General features: G+C 52.0%; 1 protein-coding gene across 2 annotated transcripts in view; it reads left to right on the top strand.

The window, feature by feature from the left end:
• LOC142462783 (S-adenosyl-L-methionine-dependent tRNA 4-demethylwyosine synthase TYW1-like) overlaps positions 1-20,485 on the top strand; it is an 87,015-nt gene that overhangs the window by 52,237 nt on the left and 14,293 nt on the right. For both annotated transcript variants that reach the window (XM_075565003.1, XM_075565004.1), the window contains exon 14: positions 20,352-20,462. In XM_075565003.1, coding sequence (XP_075421118.1) covers positions 20,352-20,462 — 111 coding nt within the window. The remainder of the gene's footprint in view (positions 1-20,351; positions 20,463-20,485) is intronic.

The following is a 20,485-nucleotide window of genomic DNA, read 5'->3' as shown; positions in this document are numbered from 1 at the left end:
ACCAGTCGGAGAGGGCGGCTGCTGCTGCAGCTGCGGCTTAGACAAACAGCCCTGACGTTTGTCAGAGACGGCAACCAGAGGACACCTTCCTCTGCCTGTGTTGAAAACCTGGAAGGGGACGTGCCGGTCCTCTCTCCCCCGACATGCGCCCCAGGTCGCTAGGTGCAGGGAGCCTGGCTCAGTCCAGGGACACGATGGCAAAGCCTTCATTTTATCCTGATTTGCCCGTGTCTGCTGACCCGTTGACATCCAGAGCGAATTAGTCAAGATTAGCCTTACCAGAGAGCTCCCGTGTGTGTATGTTTACCATCTTTAAAAAAAATTGATTTTAAATTTAAAAAAAAATTGATTTTATTTTATTTTATGTTGTTGCGAAGACGCACAGCAAAACCCAGACGGATGCAACATTCTCTGCGTGCTCCTCTCAGCAGCTCAGAGAGCCTCTGAGAGGTGCAGCCTCTCCCTGGTCCTTCTCCCAGCGCTCCTCCCAGTTCACATGCACTCACCCCCCCCCCCAGTTCCCCATCTAGCCTTTCAAATGCCATTGTCTTTTGATTGGCTTGCAGAAGCCTTTGTGGGGACTAAAGAAGCCTTCGGGGGCGGTGTTTGATTTAAGGTTTAATGATGACTGCCCGGGAATCATTTGGGGGCTTTGTGCAGCCTCCCTGGCACAAGAACGTCTGGAGTTGATGCGGATTTTCGGTTCTGTTCTGCATTTCACCCCTTTTGGTCGGGATTCTCACGTAGGCTCCTGGACCCACATGTTCAGCAGTGGTCTCTGTGCCGTTCCTTTGATCTCGGGGAAAAGGAGGCAGCGGTTCTCGGGGTGGGTAGCCTCACACTCCACTCCCTCCTCCTAGTCCCAATCCCCTCTTCCTCTGTGGCCCCAGGCACCTGGAGTCAGACAGTCAGGCCTTGGATGGCTGCTTGCAAGTGTCTAAAACCGAGGACAGTAGGAGGTAGAAGCATGTCCGGTTAGTTACTGTGCCAATGAACTGGGCTTTCGGCCGAAACCATGGATTCTAACCCTCTGACCAAGCGACCCAGCCCCACCCAGGACGTGATTGTGCAGATGCAGCCTCAGCAGCGTTCCCCGCCCCTTGCCGTCACTGTAAATGGATCTGTCTTGCAACCGCTGCCCATCGGCTCGTCACAGGTAGACCGGTTACATTCATGACCACGCAGCTCTCGCCTTAATCAGCACGACCGTCCCATCGCCATAAAGCCAACGTAAGAGCAGTGTGGGCCCCGCACAGGGACGTAAGGTCACTGCGAATCAGAACCAACTTGACGGCAGACGGCACCATACATGGAAACCTGGTACCCCACTCGCCGTGGCCTCCACTTCCCCCTCCCGGTGATCACACAGGAACTCGGACCTCTGTACATTCGCCCGTTCTTGTCTCATTAGATAAGTGAGGTCCTACGATATTTGCCCCTTGGTGACTCTCTCCACGTCTCTGAGGGCTGACTGCTCTGGGCGTGCCCCAGGACCTTGCTTCCCCCGTCTGGCCGAGGGTCAGTCATCCTGCAGGGCTGCACCCCCTGTGGTGTCACCCAGTCACCTGTGGATGGGTGTCCAGTTGATGGGTGTTCGTCTCCGGGCTCTTGCCCAACGTGCTGAAGTGCACACCGGCATGCGTGGCTCTGAGCCCGTGCCCCCCCTCTTTGGTGCCCTGGGGCAGGCCCCGGAGGGCAGTTGCTGGGTCAGTCTTCGTCCAAGAGGAACCGCCACACACCTGCTGTGGCCCCATTTTTTGCATTCCTACCCCCAATGGATGAGGGTTTCCCTATCTCACTCCTCACCCACATTTGTTATTTCTTTTAAGAAAACTTTTGGGGGGAGGGAGAGGAAAAAGAGGAGCTGATACCAAGGGCTGAAATAGTACATATTTAGAAAATGATGATGGCAACATATCTACAAATGTGCTCGATACAATTCATGTATGGAATTTTAAAAGAGTCCCCAATAAAATGATTTTTAAAATAAGGAAAGCTGAAAAACAAAATACTGTTGTCGTCCCTGTCCCAGTGGGATTGAAAGGACAGCTCATTGCGGGTAGGCTTTGGGCCGCTAACGTCAAGATCACTTTGAAACCACCAGCAACTCTGTGTTAGTCTGGGTCCATTAGAGAAACAAATCCACAGAAGCGTATGTATAAGAGAGAGTTTTATATAAAGAGTAAGTGCACATCAAGAAAACATCCCAACCCAGTGCTGCCCAAGCCCAATCAAGTCCAACATTAACCCATTAACCCATATGCCCAACACCAATCCACAAAGTCCTCCTCCATCTCACAAAACAGACACTATGATGCTGACTGCAGGAGGGAAGCCGAGTCAGTGAACGTGTAAGCATCTCAGCACTGGCAGGGGTCTCCACACGGCTGCTCCAGCACCCAGGGCTGCATCAGGGTAGGTCCACGTGGCTTCTCCTCAGGGATGTCTTGCAGGACGTGAGCTTTGCCAGCTGAAGCAGGGAACTGACTAAGGCAGCTGCACCCTGGTCCGACCATCAGAAAGCAAGAGACCTGAGAACTCGAAAGGCAAGACTCACTGAGCCATTTATCTCTCCGCCCTTCAATTAACCCCTCGTGTTTATTGGCCAGGTTGGCACAATAAACTTTTAACTAACTCAACCTCTGTGGGAAAAGATGAGGCTTCCTACTCCGGTAAGGAGTTGCAGTCTGGGAAGCCGCGGGCAGTTCTGTCTGGACCCATGGGGTTGCCCTGAGCCAGATTGGACGCAGTGGCAGTGAGTTTGGTTATCGCTTTCAGATGGCTAATGCCGTGAACCGTCTCTGCATGCGTTCGAATATCCTCTTTAGTGAAATGTCTACTCAGCGTCACTTGCTGTGTGACGACGACCAGGCTGTTTGAACACGTTTTTGCTGGAAGGTCCGCAGATTTGGTTGAGTTGAGGAGTAAATCCACAGATGGGAGCATTTTTTTGTTTTGCAGACAGGGAGCTGGTGAAAGAATCGACTCTTAGTTCCCAGCATACCGGTTTCTGTCCTCACCCATTTTTTCTCTCCTGTTTCTGACTCGGTGACGTGCACACACGTTTCCTTACGTACCCCAGGTCCCTCTGTGTCACTGCACCCGCACAGGTGAGAGAGTTTTCAAAATGTTCACGGAAAAGCGGAACAGAGAGGTCTTGGGATTTTCCCACAAACATCTTGAAGCACCGTGTTGTCGCACACAGCAGTGTTTCTCAAAGTGGGGACACCACCCTCTGGAGGGGGCTGCTGAAACCGTCCAGGGGCTGACAGAGCAGATAGCTACCCTTTATCCTGGATGATGGGCTAGAGGACAAACAGGCACTGAGTCGGTTTTTCCTCTGGACAGTAGCTGAAAGAAGTTAGGGAGCCTACACATGAAACCACACCCCAGCCCTCTACCGTCTTCTAAGTGGTTTAAGTATTGTTTTTGGCTTTGTAGCCAATGAGAATTCATTTTCAATGTGGTGTGAGATGGGAATGCTACTCACAGCATGGGTCATTGGTTTGAATCCATATCATTTGTTGAAGAATTCGACCTGTTGAGACCAGGTTTTCCTATGTTGCACCTTAACATCTAGTGTAAAGGACCCATCTTTTTTTTTCAGTATTACCCATACTCAGGAGCCCTAGGGGCATAGTGGTCATGCACTGGGCCCGAAACTACCGGCCACTCCTCAGGAAAAAGATGAGGCTTTCTACTCGTGTAACGATTCTGTCTCAGAAACCCCCAGCTCTTCCCTGCCCCAGAGGGTTGCTGTGAGTTGGGAGCAGCTTGGTGGCGATGAGTTGGGTGGTTGTATTACCACTATTCCTCCCCCTTAGCCCCGCACTACATTAATTCCCCCCCTTATTTATCTGTTTGTTTTTAAATCACCTTTTCAGTCATCTCTCATCTGCATACACAACCACAGGCCCTGGAGTGACATCTCATTGAGTTTGTCCGTCCGGGAAGCGTGCTGCCTTCAGGAGAGTCTCCCCTCCCATCGATCTCTTCCTGTCACACTGCCTGTCCCGTCACTTCCTTCTCCCTCACCTGGAAATGTGTCTTCCGGTTGTCCGTGATGTTGACTGCCTAGCCAAAGCACCGCCCTTCCACACACGCCCGGAGACGTCGGGGCACCGGCTCGTCATGAGTAGGTGGTTATTTTTGCTAGCATGTGTGCGCCGGCAGGCTGCTAGGTCCAACTCCTGGTAATGAGCCTCTCTCATTCTCTCTCTCTCCGTCTCTCAAGCCAACTTCATCTAATTAGTTGAGATTTTCTATCGCATCTGGGTGGCGGCGGCGGCGGAGGCGGAGGCGGAGGCGGCTCACCAGGTGAACTTTGAGGGCCCTTCCACCTATATATAAATCGTGGCGAATAGTGCGGCTTAGGTGGGGAAGGATTGGGGTGCAGGGCCTCCTTCTTGGCATGTTACTTGTTTGGAGGGCGCCCTCCACCCCCCACCCTCCCTTGCCACCTCCCCTCCCTGTCACTCAGACGCCCTTTCTTATGAGTCAGACACGAGGTGGCGAGCAGCAGCACACACAGGCACAGCTTGTCCCTAATCAGCTTTCCAGGGAGGAAAACGTTGTCGGCTTATTTTAAGGACTGAGTCACCCCCCCACCGCCCAACGCGCGGTGCATTTCCTTGTTTATTCTGGCAGAGCCCAGTGAGGTGCGGGGCGGTCTATTAGTGAGTGAGAGCCATATGAGCACCTTGGGCTCCCAAGGGCCCGAACTGGGGCCCCTCACTCTCCAGGGAGGAATCAGCTATGTCACCTTGGGGACTATAGCCTGTGCGTGGTTCATGATTCACGCTGGCAGGTGCCACCGAGTTGGCTCCAATTCTTAGCAACCTTTACAGGAAGCAGAATGGAACACTGCCCATCGGACGCCATCCTCACCACCCTTGTTAGTTTGAGCCCATGGTGCCACCAACCCATCCTGCCCAAGGGCCTTGCTCTCTTTCATTGGCCCCCTAGTTTCCCACATTTGCTGTCGACTTTTCTCCAGGGTCTGCCCCCTCCTGAGAATATGTATGTCTCTGGGGTCCACAAGGAGAAGCCCCACCCACCTCCGAGACGGATTTGTTCATCCATCTGGTCGTCCACGCTTTTATTCGGTGTTCCGCACCAGAGCGTAATCCGAACACTAGCCAGCCTGGGCTCTGCCTTCCTCGTTGTCCAGCTGAGCGGTTGACGATACCAGGGGTCGGGCCAGACACAGCTTAGAGTCCTCACGGCGACAGGTGAAATTGCAGGAGAAATGGGGTTCATCACTTTTAGGGATTTGTGTTTTCCCGCAGCCCCGTATTCTTTAAAAAATCCTTCTGAAGAGCGTGGCGGGTCATGCTGCGGCCTGGTGGAGGCGCTCGTGTCCCGCTGCCCCGTCTGCACACTCGGGGTCCAGCGGCTGTCAGTGCCTGCAGACTGCCCCACGGGTGACGGGTAGACTACCTGGAGGAATGCCGCCTAAGATGTCATTTTCCCATCATTGCCCCTCGACTCGCCCGTCGATAAGTCTCTTGAGTGACGGGAGTGTGTGCACGTCCTCCACCGGGCTTTAGCATCCTCTCCTTATTTGTTTTTCTTTTGACTGCATGGTTGGTTTGGCTGTTCTGTAGACGGAGTCCCTGACGCGGCTGACCCTAGCGTTCTTTAAGGAGGGGACTCATGTCTGGAATGGCCCCTCTGCTCCGTGTAGTCAGGTCTGCCTTCCCCTAAAGGCAGCGGTGCTGTGAGGGGCCTTCCAGTAGGTTCCGATTCATGGTGCCCCCCTTTACAGTAGAACGCAACACCGCCTGGTCCTGCGCCTTCTGCACGAAGCCTGCCCTGCTTGAGCCTCTGCGTCAGTCAGTCCGTGGCCTCGGAGGGCTGTCTTTTTCTCCCCCCACTGCCCTTCTCCTCTTCCAAGCATGGTGCCCTCCGTGGATCGTGCCCTCCTGATAACACGCCCAAGGTAGGCGAGACGAAGTCTTGAGGCCCTTGTTTCTCACGAGCGTTCCAACCATACTTCTCCCAGGCGGGCTGGTGTGTTCTCCCAGCCATCCGTGACAGCTTCGATGCTCTTTGCAAACGCTGCTGTTTATTTATTCCCTCTCCGTTTCCCGGTTCGTCTATCAGCTCTTCCCACGCTGTCCTCCTTGTCAATCATCGTTTCTTGGAGTGTTGGCACCTCCGTCCTTTCCTCTACGATCACACGGGGTAGACGTCAGTGGCTCTTGGTGCCCTGGCCACCCAGGAGGTGCTGGGTCACGAGACAAAAATCACCCGGGCGACAGCCAACAAAGTAGCGATGTAAACAGAAGCCGAAATGCACACGTGCGGGCACCAGCGTCTGACCGCTGTTCTTACCATTTCTGCAGGCCGGGTTTCCAGATGTGTGCGAACTCCTGGGTCGCAGACGCGAGTCTCCTCGATTAGTCACTCACACTGCCGTGCCCCTGTTCCGAAAGGCTCATGCCGAATGAGCCCCCCTCCGTCACGGAAGGAGCCTGCCTGCCTTGCTGAGCACTAGGCAGCATATAACTGCTATTTAAAAAAGAACACCCCCACCCACCCCACCCCGGCCATTTTGATAAGCCAGAATGGAACCTCATTGCAGCCTCAGTTTGCGTTTCTGGGATTTTGGGGTCAGTCCCATGTATCGGGAGACGGGCTTGTCGTATTTTGACACGGCCTCCTCTAGAGTTCCTCTTGCGTTGCAGCTGTCAAAAGAAGCGCTGAATGTGGAGGTCTGGTGGCACAGTGGTCCCCCCAGCGCTTGGCTGTGAAGGGGAAGGTCACCACTGGGAGCCCCCAGGAGAAAGGAGGAGAGACAGCCTGCTTCCAGAAAGATCCCCGCCTTGCCCGTTCCCTACCACGGGGTCCATTCTGACTTCTAGGGACCCTCAAGGACAAGAGTAGAACTGTCCTGTGCATCTCCTATGCCTGCCAGGCTTTCTGGGGGGCAGAAAGCCTCATCTTTCTCCCCAGGAGCAGCTGGTGGGTTTGAACTTCCGACCCTGCAGTTAGCAGCCAACACCTGACCCACCACCATGCCCCGCCATGAGTTGGAATCCACCCAAGGGCAGTAGGGTTTTCCGCCCTGTGATATCATCACCTCACCCAGATTAGGTAGCCCCACCCGAGAAGCTCTGGAATTATAACCGGTAACTGCAGACTTGCTGTGGATGAGGGGGTGCCAGCAAGTTTGGGAGAAGGTGGAATTACGAGATAATATTCCGCTTTTCTCTGAAACACGGAATGAGGAGAGAATTCCATTTTCCCCTTACACCTTTTAAAGTCCCCTCGAATAGATGTGTGCATTTTGGCTTCTCATGGTGGGTCTGTAAGGCGTCCAAGAGAAGAGAGAATCACATCGCAGATTCCCCCGCATCTCCCCCAGCGCTCCCGGCAGCGGCACTCTGCTGCTCTCCCTCTTCTAGCTCCCCACTGACTTTGGCATTAGAGTATTTTACGCAAGTGGCTGGCACATCGCTTCGTCCATAAAGACTTCTCTAGGCTTCAGATGAAACTCCTCACTCCGCCACCAAGTCGATGCCAACCCAGAGCGACCACAGAACAGGGTAGAGCTGCCCCCGTGACTTCTGGAGACTGTTTATGGGACTAGTAAACCTTGTGGTTCTCCCACGTCACGCATAAGGATTTTGAAAAAAATAAAATCTAATGCCCTCTACTCAGTTCTTTTAAAAATTATTATTAAATACTTTTATTGGGGATTCTTACGTCTCTTATCACAATCCGTACATGCATCCAGTGTGTCAGGCCCCGTTGCACGTATGCTGCCATTGTCATTTTCAAAGCAGTTCTTTCTACTTGAGCCCTTGATATCAGCTCATTTTTTCCCCTTCCCTCCCCCGCCCACCCTCCATCACGAACCCTTGATAAGTTGTAGATGATCATTTCCATGTCTTACCTCGTCCTCTGCCGCCCTTCACCTGCTTTTCTGCTGTTCGTCCCCCTGGGAGGGAGTTATAGGTTGATCCCTGTGATGGATAATTCTTTTTAATTCGATTTTCTTTTACGTGGCCGTTGCTGCTGTTGCCGGGTGTCGTCCAGTGTGCGGTCCCGGAGTGATTGTGCTCGGAGCCCACCAGCACGAGGCCCCGGTCCTTGCTGTGTTTGACCCTCGGTCCTGCCTCCCTTCCCTCTCGCAGTGACTGATTTTTCCAGGAGACCTGCCCAAAGGCTCCTGCCACCCTTGCTTCGAAGGCGCATTCTGACCCTCTTTCTTCCCGATTTGTTTGTTCTGCCAAGATCCAAACCACGCCCATCCTCGCCCGTCGATTCCAGCTGTGTGCGACCCTGTGGAGCAGGGTCCAGCGGCTGACTCCCGCGGGCTCCAGGACTCTGAGTCCTCCCTTGATCTTTGTCACAAGGCCCAGAAGTGATTTGTAAGTCTTGTTGGGAGCAGAAAGCCTCATCTTTCTCCCGAGTTTGAACTGTCGACCTTTGGGAGAGCAGCCCCAGGCACAACCTCCTGTGCCACTGAGCTCCCTGCTGTTCTGGCAGAACGTGTATATATACTCAGAATTCTCCCACCAGGTTTCTTCTCTGGCTCAGACTCGGGAAGGTCTAAGTTGCGTGGTGATGTATTTAACAGTCAGGAGTCATCTCGCGCGGCCTGCCTGCCTGCCCGCCGGGGTTGGCTAGAGAGAGTAGTGCGTTCATTCCGGCTGTGTCATGAGTTCGAACTTGGGATTTATTTCCTCTCTCCTTCCCGGTTTGCCCCATCACACCGACATAGTTTGTCTTGTCCCTTGTACCCAGCTTAAAATTGAGTCGATAAAGTCATTATAGCTTCTGAAGGGCCATTGTTTGATGGCCAGGCCCTGCTAGTGGTGTGTAATGTCCCTTGGCCTTGAGAAACCAGGGTGCTGAGGGATGGTTTCAGTAAAACAACCACTCAGATCCACTGTTTGGACAGGGTGGCAATTTGGTCCATATTCCATGTGGCTTTTATAGATTAAGGAGCGCGTGCACTTGGCCAGGGGGAGGTGGGGGTGGTGTCCCGCCTCTGCTGGCTCTGCTGCAGCCCCTCTCCTCCCCCTTTTGTAGGAGACAATTCTAGCTCACGGCTATCCTGACTCTGGCCTCGGGTATTCATTAAACAGAATGCCAGTTTCATGGGCACAGGCACCTAATCTGCCTTGTTCAGTGCGGTACCCGGGGGCGGGGGGGGCTCAGAGTCACACCTGGCTTACAATAGCTGGTCCCATCACGGCTGCCAGCCTCAGTGCCGTGGTGAAGGAGGCGGCGGTGGGCCTGGTGGTGATGGCGGTGGTGGTGAGGAGGGTCAGGCCCAGTTAGAACTTTCTGTGTTTTCACTTACCCGGGGCTGTAGATGCAGGGGCCACTTCAGGAGTGGAAGGCCCTTGCTGGGTCTCCCCTCACCTTCCACGCCACCCCCTTCCTCCCATGTAGGTTACTTCCCCACACGCACCTGAGACCGACACTGCCCCCCCCCCCCCCCCCCCGATAACACACCTGCAGGCAGGCCTGGACCCTCCTGGGCAGTTTCCAGCACACTTGTGTGTCGTTGTCATCTCGTTTCCCCAAGCCTGTGGAAGTGATGTGGACGCGAGGCTGTGGGGTGACCGCGAGTCGGCATCAGCGCGCTGGCCGTGAGTCTTTCAGGTGTCTGTTGAGTGTGCAGGAACATGATAAACATGTGTGGAGCCCCTGCTGTTGGGCATGTGGCCCCGGCAGACCTGTTTGGCCAACAGGACAAGCAGGAAACTGCCTGGATGAACTACCTGCCTCTCCGTTTCTGGCGTTCTGTGATACCGCTGGGTGATCCATGCAGAGAATGCCCCAGCGAGAACCTCACTTGGTCCCATGCAAACAAACGGGAAGTACTCAGAAACCGAGTCCCCCAACTGGGGGGAAGCAGTGAACTACCCAGTGCGTCATCCTCTCTCTCTCTCTCTCTCTCTCTCTCTCTCTCTCTCTCTCGCTCGCTCGCTCGCTCACAAAGAGGAGGTAGAGGAGCAACACCGCACATTGACTTCAGAAGGGAAGCACCAGGTCTCGCATTTCAAGGCGCGGCTACTATTCTACTTGAATCCGACTAAAGCCTCGCACCCTGTTCTTCGAGGCCTGGTCTCGACACTTCAGGATCATGAACGAGTCATACACAGGACTTCAGATAAAGTCTCGGAAGCCCCTCCACTGAGCAAACTCCCCTCCCCGTTCCCACTGCCAGCGAGTCAGTTCTGACTCCCGAGGACCCTGCATCGGGTTTCCGAAACTAGAACTCTCTCCAGGAGCAGGCAGCCTCAGGCTTCTCCCAGGGAGCAGCTGGTGGGTTTGAACCACCAGCCTTGCGGTAAACAGCACCATCAGGACTCCTTAAGCCGCCCACAGGCAGAGGGAAATCCAAGATGTGAAGTGGGTAATGGAGAGTGGCACACTGTGCCTGCCAGTCTGAACACAGGGGTGCTTGTTACCTTGGCAGTGGGGTGACAGCCAACCACCAAGTGCTCCATCACTTGTTCTTCTACCACAAGAAAGGTCCACGTTCACAAGAGAAGTAAGGTTTAAAGAGTCAAAACCCTCCTCGTTTACAGGATGGAAACCAGTTGCCCAAATGAACCGCTTCCGTGTCAGGTAGGTACGGCAAACCGTGGTTGGAACTCAACTGTTGTGGGTGCCATCGAGTCGACCTCATCGCATCGATCCTGGGCAGCAGAGTAGACCCGCCCTATAGGGACTCCTGGGCTACCACCTTTACGGGGGGCCCATCACCAGGCCTGCTTCCCTCAGAGCCACTGGGCGAGTTGGAACCGCCAACTTCCAGTTCATCAACCACCAGGGCATCTCAGTCTTGATGGTCACAAACCTTTCTTCTTCCCCAGGGAGAACATGCTTTTTTCACTCAAGCACGTGTGATTCACACGGACACAGGAACTTTGAATTGATGTACCCCTGGGAGGAACAGCCTCCCTGTCTTCCTTCCTGTCTCCGAGCAGCTCGTGGATGCGCTTTGGATTCCACTTGAGTGGGAGAGGAGCTGGCTATCAGTCTTCCAACCAGAAAGGGGTGCTCAGGTTTTTATTGGGATTGCATGGAATCTAGATCCAGACAGGCGGAGTTTTCATCTGTATAGTGTGTCTTCTAACCCATCGACACCATGGGTTTACCCATCAGTTTCGGTCTTCATTGTCGCTCAGTGTTCTCTTGTTTCCTGTGGCCACGGATTTCTTTCACTAGCCATTTCCTAGAGAGCTTATTTTTTAAAATGCTGTTGTATTTTTAATTTTTATCTTCTTGCTTGCTTATTGTTTATACTAAAATCTTTAACAAAAATCTGTAGGCCACTGGGGATTTATTTGAGCACCAGTCTTGAGCTAGAAGTCTTAACATCTGCTTCACCGAATCATTATCTCTGAATTATTAATCAGAGAGTCAGCCTTTCCTCAATCCCTTCCAATGCCTTGGCCACATGCTGAGCCTGTCTCTGTCCCACACATCCTCTCACTGTTGCATTTCTAGGCTCTGTCACCCCATTTAACAGTGAGCAGACTCTTCCTTGTTGGGGTTGAGAATCAATCGGAGTGACTGGGAGGGAAGTCCACTACATTATGTCTCTTTAAGATGTCGGGGCGAGGGCTAACAGTACGGGCGTGATCTGGGTACCAGGTGGGCTTTTTGATCCTGAGTGCCACAGCTTCTAGGCCCTCTCAGCGGGACAGAATTCAGACATAGGTGCATTAATCTGTATTCACAGTGTGTGTGTAGACATACATACAGACACGTTTTTATTATGGGGATTGACCTGCATATACGTCTCACTGCCATTGTGCTGATGTCCGCTTAGAGCAACCTGACAGAATGGACTTGAACTGCCCATGGGCGTCCAAGAGTACAAAGCCTTAAGGGAGTTGGAAGCCTTGTCTTTCCCCCAGGGAGCGGCTGGTGGCTTTGAACTGCTGACCTGAAGTTAGCAGCTCGGTGTGTGACCCAGTGCACCACCAGGGCTCCTTACATGTTCATATGGGTCTCTAATTATTTCTAAGTCTGTTTGTATACATGTATCTAACTAAACATGAGTTCACCTGGGTGTGTCTATTAGCGTCTGTATAATTTATGGAAATGTATATATAGATATATACGAGGGGGTACCCCCCAATGGATTTTTTTTCAAAGCTATGTATTTAAATTTTTTCACAAAACCACCTTATCACCTTCAAAGGACTCTCCATGACACTTACTACAGGTGTCAGATCTGCGGTTCCATTCTTGGAAACATTTTTCAAACTCGTCTGTTTCGAGGGCTGACACCACCTCCCTCGTGTTTTTCTTCACCTCTTCTACGCCCTCAAATCGTCATCCTTTCTCATGTCCCTCTTCATTCTCGGAAACAAAAAGAAGTCGCAGGGAGCGAGGTCAGGTGCGTGGGGCAAGAGAGGCATGCTGTGTTTTGCCCAAAACTGGCACACTGACATGGCTGTGTGAGCAGGTACATTGTCATGGTCGCGAAACCAGTCCCCCACCTGTCACAAATCAGACCTTTTTGGTCGCTTGCACACTATCTTTGCAGAACCTCTAAAGAGAAAGCTTGATTGACAGTCCAACCTCGGGGAACAAACCCCAAATGCACTACGAGTTGACCTTTTCCTTCAGGAAGTTGACAGACGTCCAGAGTGAGGTTTGTCGTCAATCAACATCTCTCCTTTTTTGAAACGAGAAAACCACTTGTACACTTGCGTTTTTCCCACAGCACTGTCCTTGTAAGCAGTGTTCAACATCACAACAGTTTCTGCAGCATTTTTTCAGAGCAGGAAACAAAATTTCACAGCCATCTGCTGTTCTGTTAAATTGGCCATCACAAAAAATGGGGTTTGAGTGAAACTGCTTTTATGAAAAACTTCACTGTGACCAGAGAGAACCTTCCCAGGCAACACCACTGGGTGCACTAACTCAGAGCGAGTTGCCCGGTGCTCGCCTAGCGGGGAAAATGCACACTTACAAAAGCTCGGCTCCGTCCAGCGCAATCCTGCTTATTTTTTGTACCCCCTTGTATCTAAGTAAACATGAGTTCTTCTTGGCGTCTCTGACTCTGGGTCTGTAGCTTTATGGTCATGTATACACAGATGCGTGTGTGTGCATGTGTGTGTGGGATGCATGGGAGTGTGTACATTGTTTTGCCGACCTCTGTCTACTGAAAAGATGCCGAAGCAGTCACCTGCCCTCGGCGAGCATATACGGCGCTTAGATCTCCGTTTTCAAATGCCAGTTCCCCTAAAAGGCGCTAGGGCTTCTTAGAGAAATGTGTCCTCCAGGGCTGGGAAACACAAGGGGAGCCCCGAGCACCTTGTTACAACCAGAAAACAAGAAAGCTCGAAAGCAGATGGGGACATCAGAAAACAGGCTGACATGAGTCCCCCACTGGCCCCATCGGCCAGAGAGGTCAGTGGAAGAATGAAGAGAGAAGACAGAAGCGTGGTACTGAAGAGGTTACCAGTGTGACATGGTGCACTCGGAGACAGCAGGGGAGGGTACGAGAGTGGCATCTATCAAGCAATAATGGGTGAGGATTTTCTAAAGCTGGACACATCAGGAGTAATTATTAAAAGCAGGTAGAGAAAAAACACCTGCTCCTTTCAGAAGAGCACCAATAAGCCGTCATTTCTGTTGCTTTCACAGTAGAAAGTGGAAGGCAAACCATGCGGTAAGAGCTTCAGAGAGCTGGAAGAACACGACCACCGTGTCGAATTCAGTTCCCGTGGAAAACACTGCTGACGAATGGAAGAGAAATGCGTATGTTTCCAGGAAGACAGACTGCTTCCGTCAGAAAAGGCACCTGCCAAGCAAACCCTGCAAGTTTGGCCAAGTGAAAAAGGCCCAAGTGTCATCGAAGATGTGCAGCAGCCAAGAACTGAGATACGTGTGGAGGGGCGTTGGTACAACTGCTTTGCAAACAGTTTGCCGTGATATCTTAATGGTAACTGTCCGTGTCCGGTGGCTCAGCTTCCCCGCTCTTAGAAAGGGCTGCCCTTACGCATCAGCGGGGAGCCGTGGAGGCCCAATAGGTGGACTGCCGGACCGCTGACTGTCAGGTCAGTCATGTGAGCCCACTCACCACCTCCACAGGAGAAAGAGGAGGCATGCTGCGTCTGTCAAGATCGAGCTCTGGGAAATCTCTGCAGCAGTTCCCTGCCCCGAAGGGCTGCTACGGCCAGAGCCCATTGATGGCCGTGGGTTTTGGGCGTCAGGAACAAGTATAATAGCCTTCAGAAGAGCAGTATTATCTAGAACACCCCCCCCCCCAAGTATCTTCACTAGTAGTAGTTTTTTGGTGTTTATTTTATTTATTTTTTAGTCATTTTATTAGGGGCTCATACAGCTTTTTTTTACAGACAAGAGAGTTTATTTTACATTTTACAAGGGCTTTTCTTTTTATAAGGGCTTGCAGAAGTCATGGGAAATGCTAAAATGACAGAACTTCAGCCTTCACAAAGCTCATAATATCCACAGCTGATCGCATTGTGTAAGTTTTGACATAAACAACAGCTGAAAAACAACAGCAAAATATCAGCAACTAGATGCTTCTTCAGACGATATTGTCCGCGTGTGAGGTAAAGGAGATACGTTTCAACAGGTCTGAGTGTTCTGGGAATAAAAATAACAGATAAATATTTTTTTTACTGATTCCTACAAACTTGTCTAGGAATCTCCAAAAACAGAGAAGAAACGACATCAAGTTCCTAAAACATGTTAACTTGTGCCATTACATAAAATCCGTGTTATTGTGTAAAAGTTTATCTTATTCAAAGGATAAGTGGTTATGGGACAACTCTTATCACAGTCCATACATACATCAGTTGTGTCAAGCACATTTGTACATTCATTGCCCTCATCCTTCTCAAAACATTTGCTCTCCACCCAAGCCCCTGGCATCAGCTCCTCTTTTCCACTAGTAGTATTTTTATCCATTGGAGTATCTACAGCCGTGTCCTCCAGCGGTCTGGATGATCCTCATAAACGTCACATTCCATGAGAAGCCAGACATGAAAGAGTACGTGTTGTTATATCATTTCTTTTTTGTTGTGTCATTTCTATATAGTTTTCCGAAACAGGCAATAGCTCAGCCCCCACGTTCTACGAGAGAAAGTAATAGTGAAGACCTGGAAGGAGTGAAAAAGGACAGGTAAAGAGTAGAGAGAACATCTTTGTAAAATAATTAAAAGAGTAACAAGAAATTACAGAGTTGTGGGGTGCAAGGTAAACTCAAAGCTCACTTTTATTTTGGTCCGTTAGCAGCAGGCAGTTAACAGAGCAAACCAAACATTTACAGACTATCCACCGCGGTGTAGGACACGAGACATCCAGGGAGACCAGCCAGCCACTCCCATGTCACAGCGTGGGCTCTGTACGCACAGTGCTAAGTGGTGGAAGTCCCACCGAAACTATGATGCCATTTCTATAAATTTTAAAAACCAGCCAAGACTATAACGTTAAAATCAGGGTAGTAGGTATCTTTGGGCTGGCGGGACAGAGCATGGGAATTTGCTGTGTACCTTGCACTTTGCCCATTTTAACTCACAATTTTCAAAGGTTTTGCCATGTCAGAGATTGACCTGGCTGGAATTCGGGGCCGGGCTTTCCAGCTCTGTCACTTCAGGTAATTCCCCTTGACAATCCCAGCCTCCGTTTCAGCTCCGTCAAGTGAAGCTAGCAGTCATTGCTATTCTGTAAGATTTGTTGGTACCGCCAGCATCTTCCAAATGCTGGCCTCTCTGCTGAGGCTTGAAGCACCCGCGGCAACATTGAGCCGAGCGCCAACCACTGGCTAAGTCCTGCAGTGGTTCTCACTGCTGGCACCACTGCCAGGATATTCGCTCAGAGGAACTTAACATCCCTCCGGAGGGATATCGCGTTTCTGCATTGACCCTGTTCCCCAGAGAGCCAAGTTTCAGTTCCAGTCTCGGACAGTGTATCTTCTTCCATCATCGCCTGTGTGCTGTTTCCTAACTCAGCCACTAGGTATCTTGCAGGTGTCGTTTACAATGGCAAGCAGAGTTTTCTCTGCCCCGAGTTTTGTCGTATGTCATTGCTGGCGTGTAACAGCTAGTCCATGGCGCCCCTTCTTGCTGCCAGGCCTGGCTTTGAATGCTGCATGAACAAACACAGAATTTCACACATTTGTTCCTCAGTACAAGCTACTGAATTGGGCCTCCCTGTGACCCCATTTGCACAGGTAGAACGCGAGAAGAGAGAGAGACGATGCCTAGTGCGTGGTATCCAGGGCCCCGGTGCCTGTGGTGGGTTTTGCATCGGGCCGCTAACAGCCGTCGTCTTGGGGGTCCCATCAGTCTCATTATTCTGAGTTGTGTTCCACCTTTCTCTCCCACTCTGCCCAGGACTTTGTAATATGACCCCTTTCAGAGTGGGGTTCGAGGTAGCCGGGCACCGTCTAGTTCTTCTGGTCTCTGGGTCATGGAAAGTGACGCCTGCATGGGACGTTAGGGTTTCTCTGCCCCCTCACTTGTCTTCCGGAAGATGTTTGCAGCTCAGCTCTCTGGTAAGAGACTTGTACACAGAGCACTGTAAGGCCCGTCAGCTTCAGAAGAAAATGTCCAGTGTAGACATGGACAAGAATTTAAGTACACATTGGATTGGCCGGTAGGCGCATGAGAAGCTTCAAAGCACTGGTAACAACAGCTGGCACATAGTCATCCCCGTTGGTTGGCACGGAGTCCTCTTCTGCCCGCAGCAGCTCCGTGTGTGCAGGGCGGACTGCTGTATAGGCAGGTTGTCCAGGCTCTGGCCTTTCAGAGGGAGATTGCCAGGCTTCTTTTCTGATGTGCTTCTGGGTGGGTTCAAACTCTCCACCTTTTGGCTACTTACTACTAGGTGAGCACTTGACCATTTGCCCCACCCAAGTTAGTCCTTGAGCCCCAAACACTAAACCCACTGCTGTGTAGTGTAGCAGCTCTATCTGTCTATCATCTATTTATCTATCTAGAGCAGCCTTCTCAACCTGTGGGTGGCGACTCCTTTGGGGGTCGAGTGACCCTTTCACAGGGGTCACCTGATTCATCACAGTAGCAAAATGACAGTGATGAAGTAGCAACGAAAGCAATTTTATGGTTGGGGGTCCCCACCACCACAGGAGGAATTGTATGAAAGGGTCGCGGCACGAGGACTGTTGAGAACCGCTGCTTTGGGGGAACAGTCAGTCTTGTTTTCTCCCATGGGGCTGCTGGTGGGTGTGAGCCAGTTCCTTACCCACCGTGTCACCAGGGCTACTTATCATTGGTCATTCAACAAACAACTTACTGTCACCGAGTTGATTTCGACTGATAGTGACCCTGTAGGATAGAGCAGACTCATCCTCTGAGTTTTTGAGGTTGTAAATCTTTACGGAAGCAGAACGCCTCATCTTTCTCCTGAGGAACGGCTGGTGGTTTTGAACTGCTGACCCTGTGGTTAGCCGCCCAGCTGGTAACCCCATATGCTACCAGGGCCCCTTTAGAGAAATAGAAATCAAAGCCACCAGAGACACTGCTTCATACCCACGACTAGTTGCTGTTGGACCCCTGTGCTTCAGAGGAAAACCACGCTATAAGGGGCCTCAGAGGAGCCCCCATGGCATCGGGGTTACTTGTTGGGCTGCTAACCAAAAACCCAGCAGTTCAAGACCCCCGGCTGCTGCTCTGTGGGTGGAAGATGAGGCCGCCTGCTTCCTTTCAGAGTTACAGGCTCGGAGACCCACAGGGCAGTTCTGCCTTGTCTTCTAGGGTTGCCATGAGCCAGAATCGACTCGATGGCGGTGCGTTTGTTTTCTGGGTGTTTGGTTTCCAATTGGGGGTTCATGGCTGTGACCTTCCTGGAGATCACCAAGTCATTCTTGTGATGCCCCTGTGGGGTTTGAACCGCCAACTTCTAGGGCACCCCCTCACATGGCCAGAACAGGAAGACGGCCCTTCAGAGCTGTGGGGAGGAGCAGGAGGGGCACAGAGCACACAGCTTCCCGGCGCCCAGGGTCTTCCTCCCAGTGTCCTAGGCCACGGGCTCGACAAGCCGTCGGGCTCTGTTTTGTGTGCTCAGAGTTTTTAGGGATGAGTCTTTTTCTTTATGCTGAAGTTTTAAAGATTGTGTAAGACATTTCCTTCCTTCGCTCCACAGGTGAAAGAACCAGTCTAGTAACCATGACCAATCCTCAGCCCTCGTTTTCTCCACCCGCTGCGCCTACCTCTTCCTATTTGTTTCCCCACACCTCTCGCAGCTATAAATAGTCTCTTGCCTCCTGCTTTATTTCCCACCTGGAAGCGTCCACTGGCGTTTGCCTCCCCTCGTCAGCCGAGTCGTGTTGGGCTTTGTGTCTGTACCACAGTGCATCTCTCTGGCCTCCTATTTATAGACCTTGGGCTTGGTTTCCAGACGTTCACACTGTTTCCGATGATAATTTCATTAGTCATTTTTCTGTTGTTGGAAATTGGGTATATTAGCTCCTGCGCCATAACAACATTCGCACGGATTTAGGAGTGTAACTGGCACACGGTTATTAGTCTGCGAGTCCTGTGGCGGGGGTGTCTGGACACCCTCATGTAGTGGGGCCCTCTGCTCGGGCTCCCACGAGGTCTTGTCCAGAGCTGGGGGTCTCAACTCGGAAAGGAATACCGGCCCCACTCCCCATCCAAACTCTCTTGGGTGGAGGCAAATTCACACCCCTGTGGCTGCCAGGCAGAGGGCATCCTTGTCGGGCTGGTGGTGGCTGCCCTTGAGACCTAAAGGGCACCTGCAGCCCTTGATGCATACTGTAGACATTTTAAATAGCTGCGAGCTGGGTGAAGGGTCGCAGAGCAGACCGGCAGGCAGTTTTCCATCCGACAGGTCACGCACATTCTGTCTCCACACGTCTGTCGTGCCATCCCCTGCATCTGCCGGCACTTATTCCCAGGTCTTCTCTGATTCCCATTTCCATTCCTCCTCCTTTCCGGACCCTCTGACATTTGTCCTTGGGTCAGGGCTGCCCTTTGGCTTGTACATGGCTGATGGTTCTCAATCCAGGTTCCAGGCGTGGAGGTGACTCAAAGCTAGGGGGTCTCTGTCCCACCAGGAAGGTTGGCCTCTTGTGATTGGGGATGGGTTGGGGTCACGGGGGAGGTTATTCCACATTTTCTCCTGTTCTAGCCAGGACCTTTCAATGGGAGGGTTTTCAGAGCAGTCGAGAGCGGTGGCCGGGCACCATCTAGTTCTTTTGATCTCAGGGTTGTGAAGACACATGTTCACATGAGATGCCCGTTAGTCCACTGGACTCAGAGCTTGCATGTGTCTTTCCATCTCCCTCACTCTTCTTTCTCCTGGACCGATGGGCACACCTTAGATGGCACTCGCCAAACCCTCACAGTTGCCTTGTGAACTGTGTCACGCCACCTGACGCGTGTGGCCCCTGAGCTCGGCCCCGCCGTGTCACCGTCATGTAAGCCTGTTCAGGGAACCCTCTGTGCCGCCCACCACCTCTGCAACATGCTGTGGGTACCAGGAAGTCGCCCCTGGCCCTGCCCCACCCAAGGGGAGGAGATCTCACATTAGCTCTCTGACTATCATGACTCATGTTGTCTGGAGTCGGAAAAGAAGCCTTTGACCTTCCAATCATTTGTTTGGCGGGGGCGGCGGTGGGGGACAGGTATAAACACGTGGAGGCTTGGGCGACTGCTGTCTCCTTGCTTCGCAGAAAGCTGGTCATCCTCTGGGGTGGATGTGACAGACACGGGTGACCTTGAGGGCTGGTGAACGTGCTTTCCTGCCAATAAGAACTGCCCAGAGACCACCCCATAATGAGCGAGCAGGGATGAGGACGAGGGTCTCTAGAAACCCTTGTCATTAGCAACCGGAGTGATTAGTTCCGAGAGCCTGAAGGTTACAGGGATTCACTTTCTCTTTTTTTTTGGGGGGGGGGGGTGCGTGTGTGTGCGTGTGTGCATAGGCTGAAGGCTTACAGAGCATCCATAGAGCAGCAGCCTGACATTGAATAATTCATACCTGTTTTGTTTCTATGTGAATTAATTTTCCACAGCCAGCGTCTAACTTGGTCCATTTGCCGTCCTTAACTAAATTCAATTGAGGATGGTTGGACAAGGAAGTTCGGGGTGCCAAGCCCAGCTTTAGAGATTGTGAGGTAGACTGAGGAAACACACTGCCATCTTTGCCCTCCCCAAGCCTGGGAAAGCCATATTGCACGCTTGGTTTTCCTTCAAGTTCTGTTTATCCACAGAAACGTGACTTCGGCCTCAAAGAGCGGGTTCTGGCTGGGGTCTGCCCTGGCGGGGCCCGCTGCGGGTGGGGAAAGTTGGGGTGCAGTTCAGCTCGTGCCACGCACCAAGATGCAAACAAAGCCGTCTTTTCCTTTGCTTCAGCGACAACGGACGGTGTACCGGCTGACGCTGGTGAAAGCCTGGAACGTGGACGAGCTCCAGGCCTACGCTGAGCTGGTGTCCCTCGGGAGCCCCGACTTCATCGAAGTGAAGGTAGGTCCTGCCGGCCGAGGCCT

The sequence above is a fragment of the Tenrec ecaudatus genome, chromosome 12, assembly GCF_050624435.1.
Source record: "Tenrec ecaudatus isolate mTenEca1 chromosome 12, mTenEca1.hap1, whole genome shotgun sequence".
NCBI lineage: Eukaryota > Metazoa > Chordata > Mammalia > Afrosoricida > Tenrecidae > Tenrec > Tenrec ecaudatus.
Note: the sequence above shows the minus strand (reverse complement) of the source record. Positions and strands in the feature narration are given on the sequence as shown.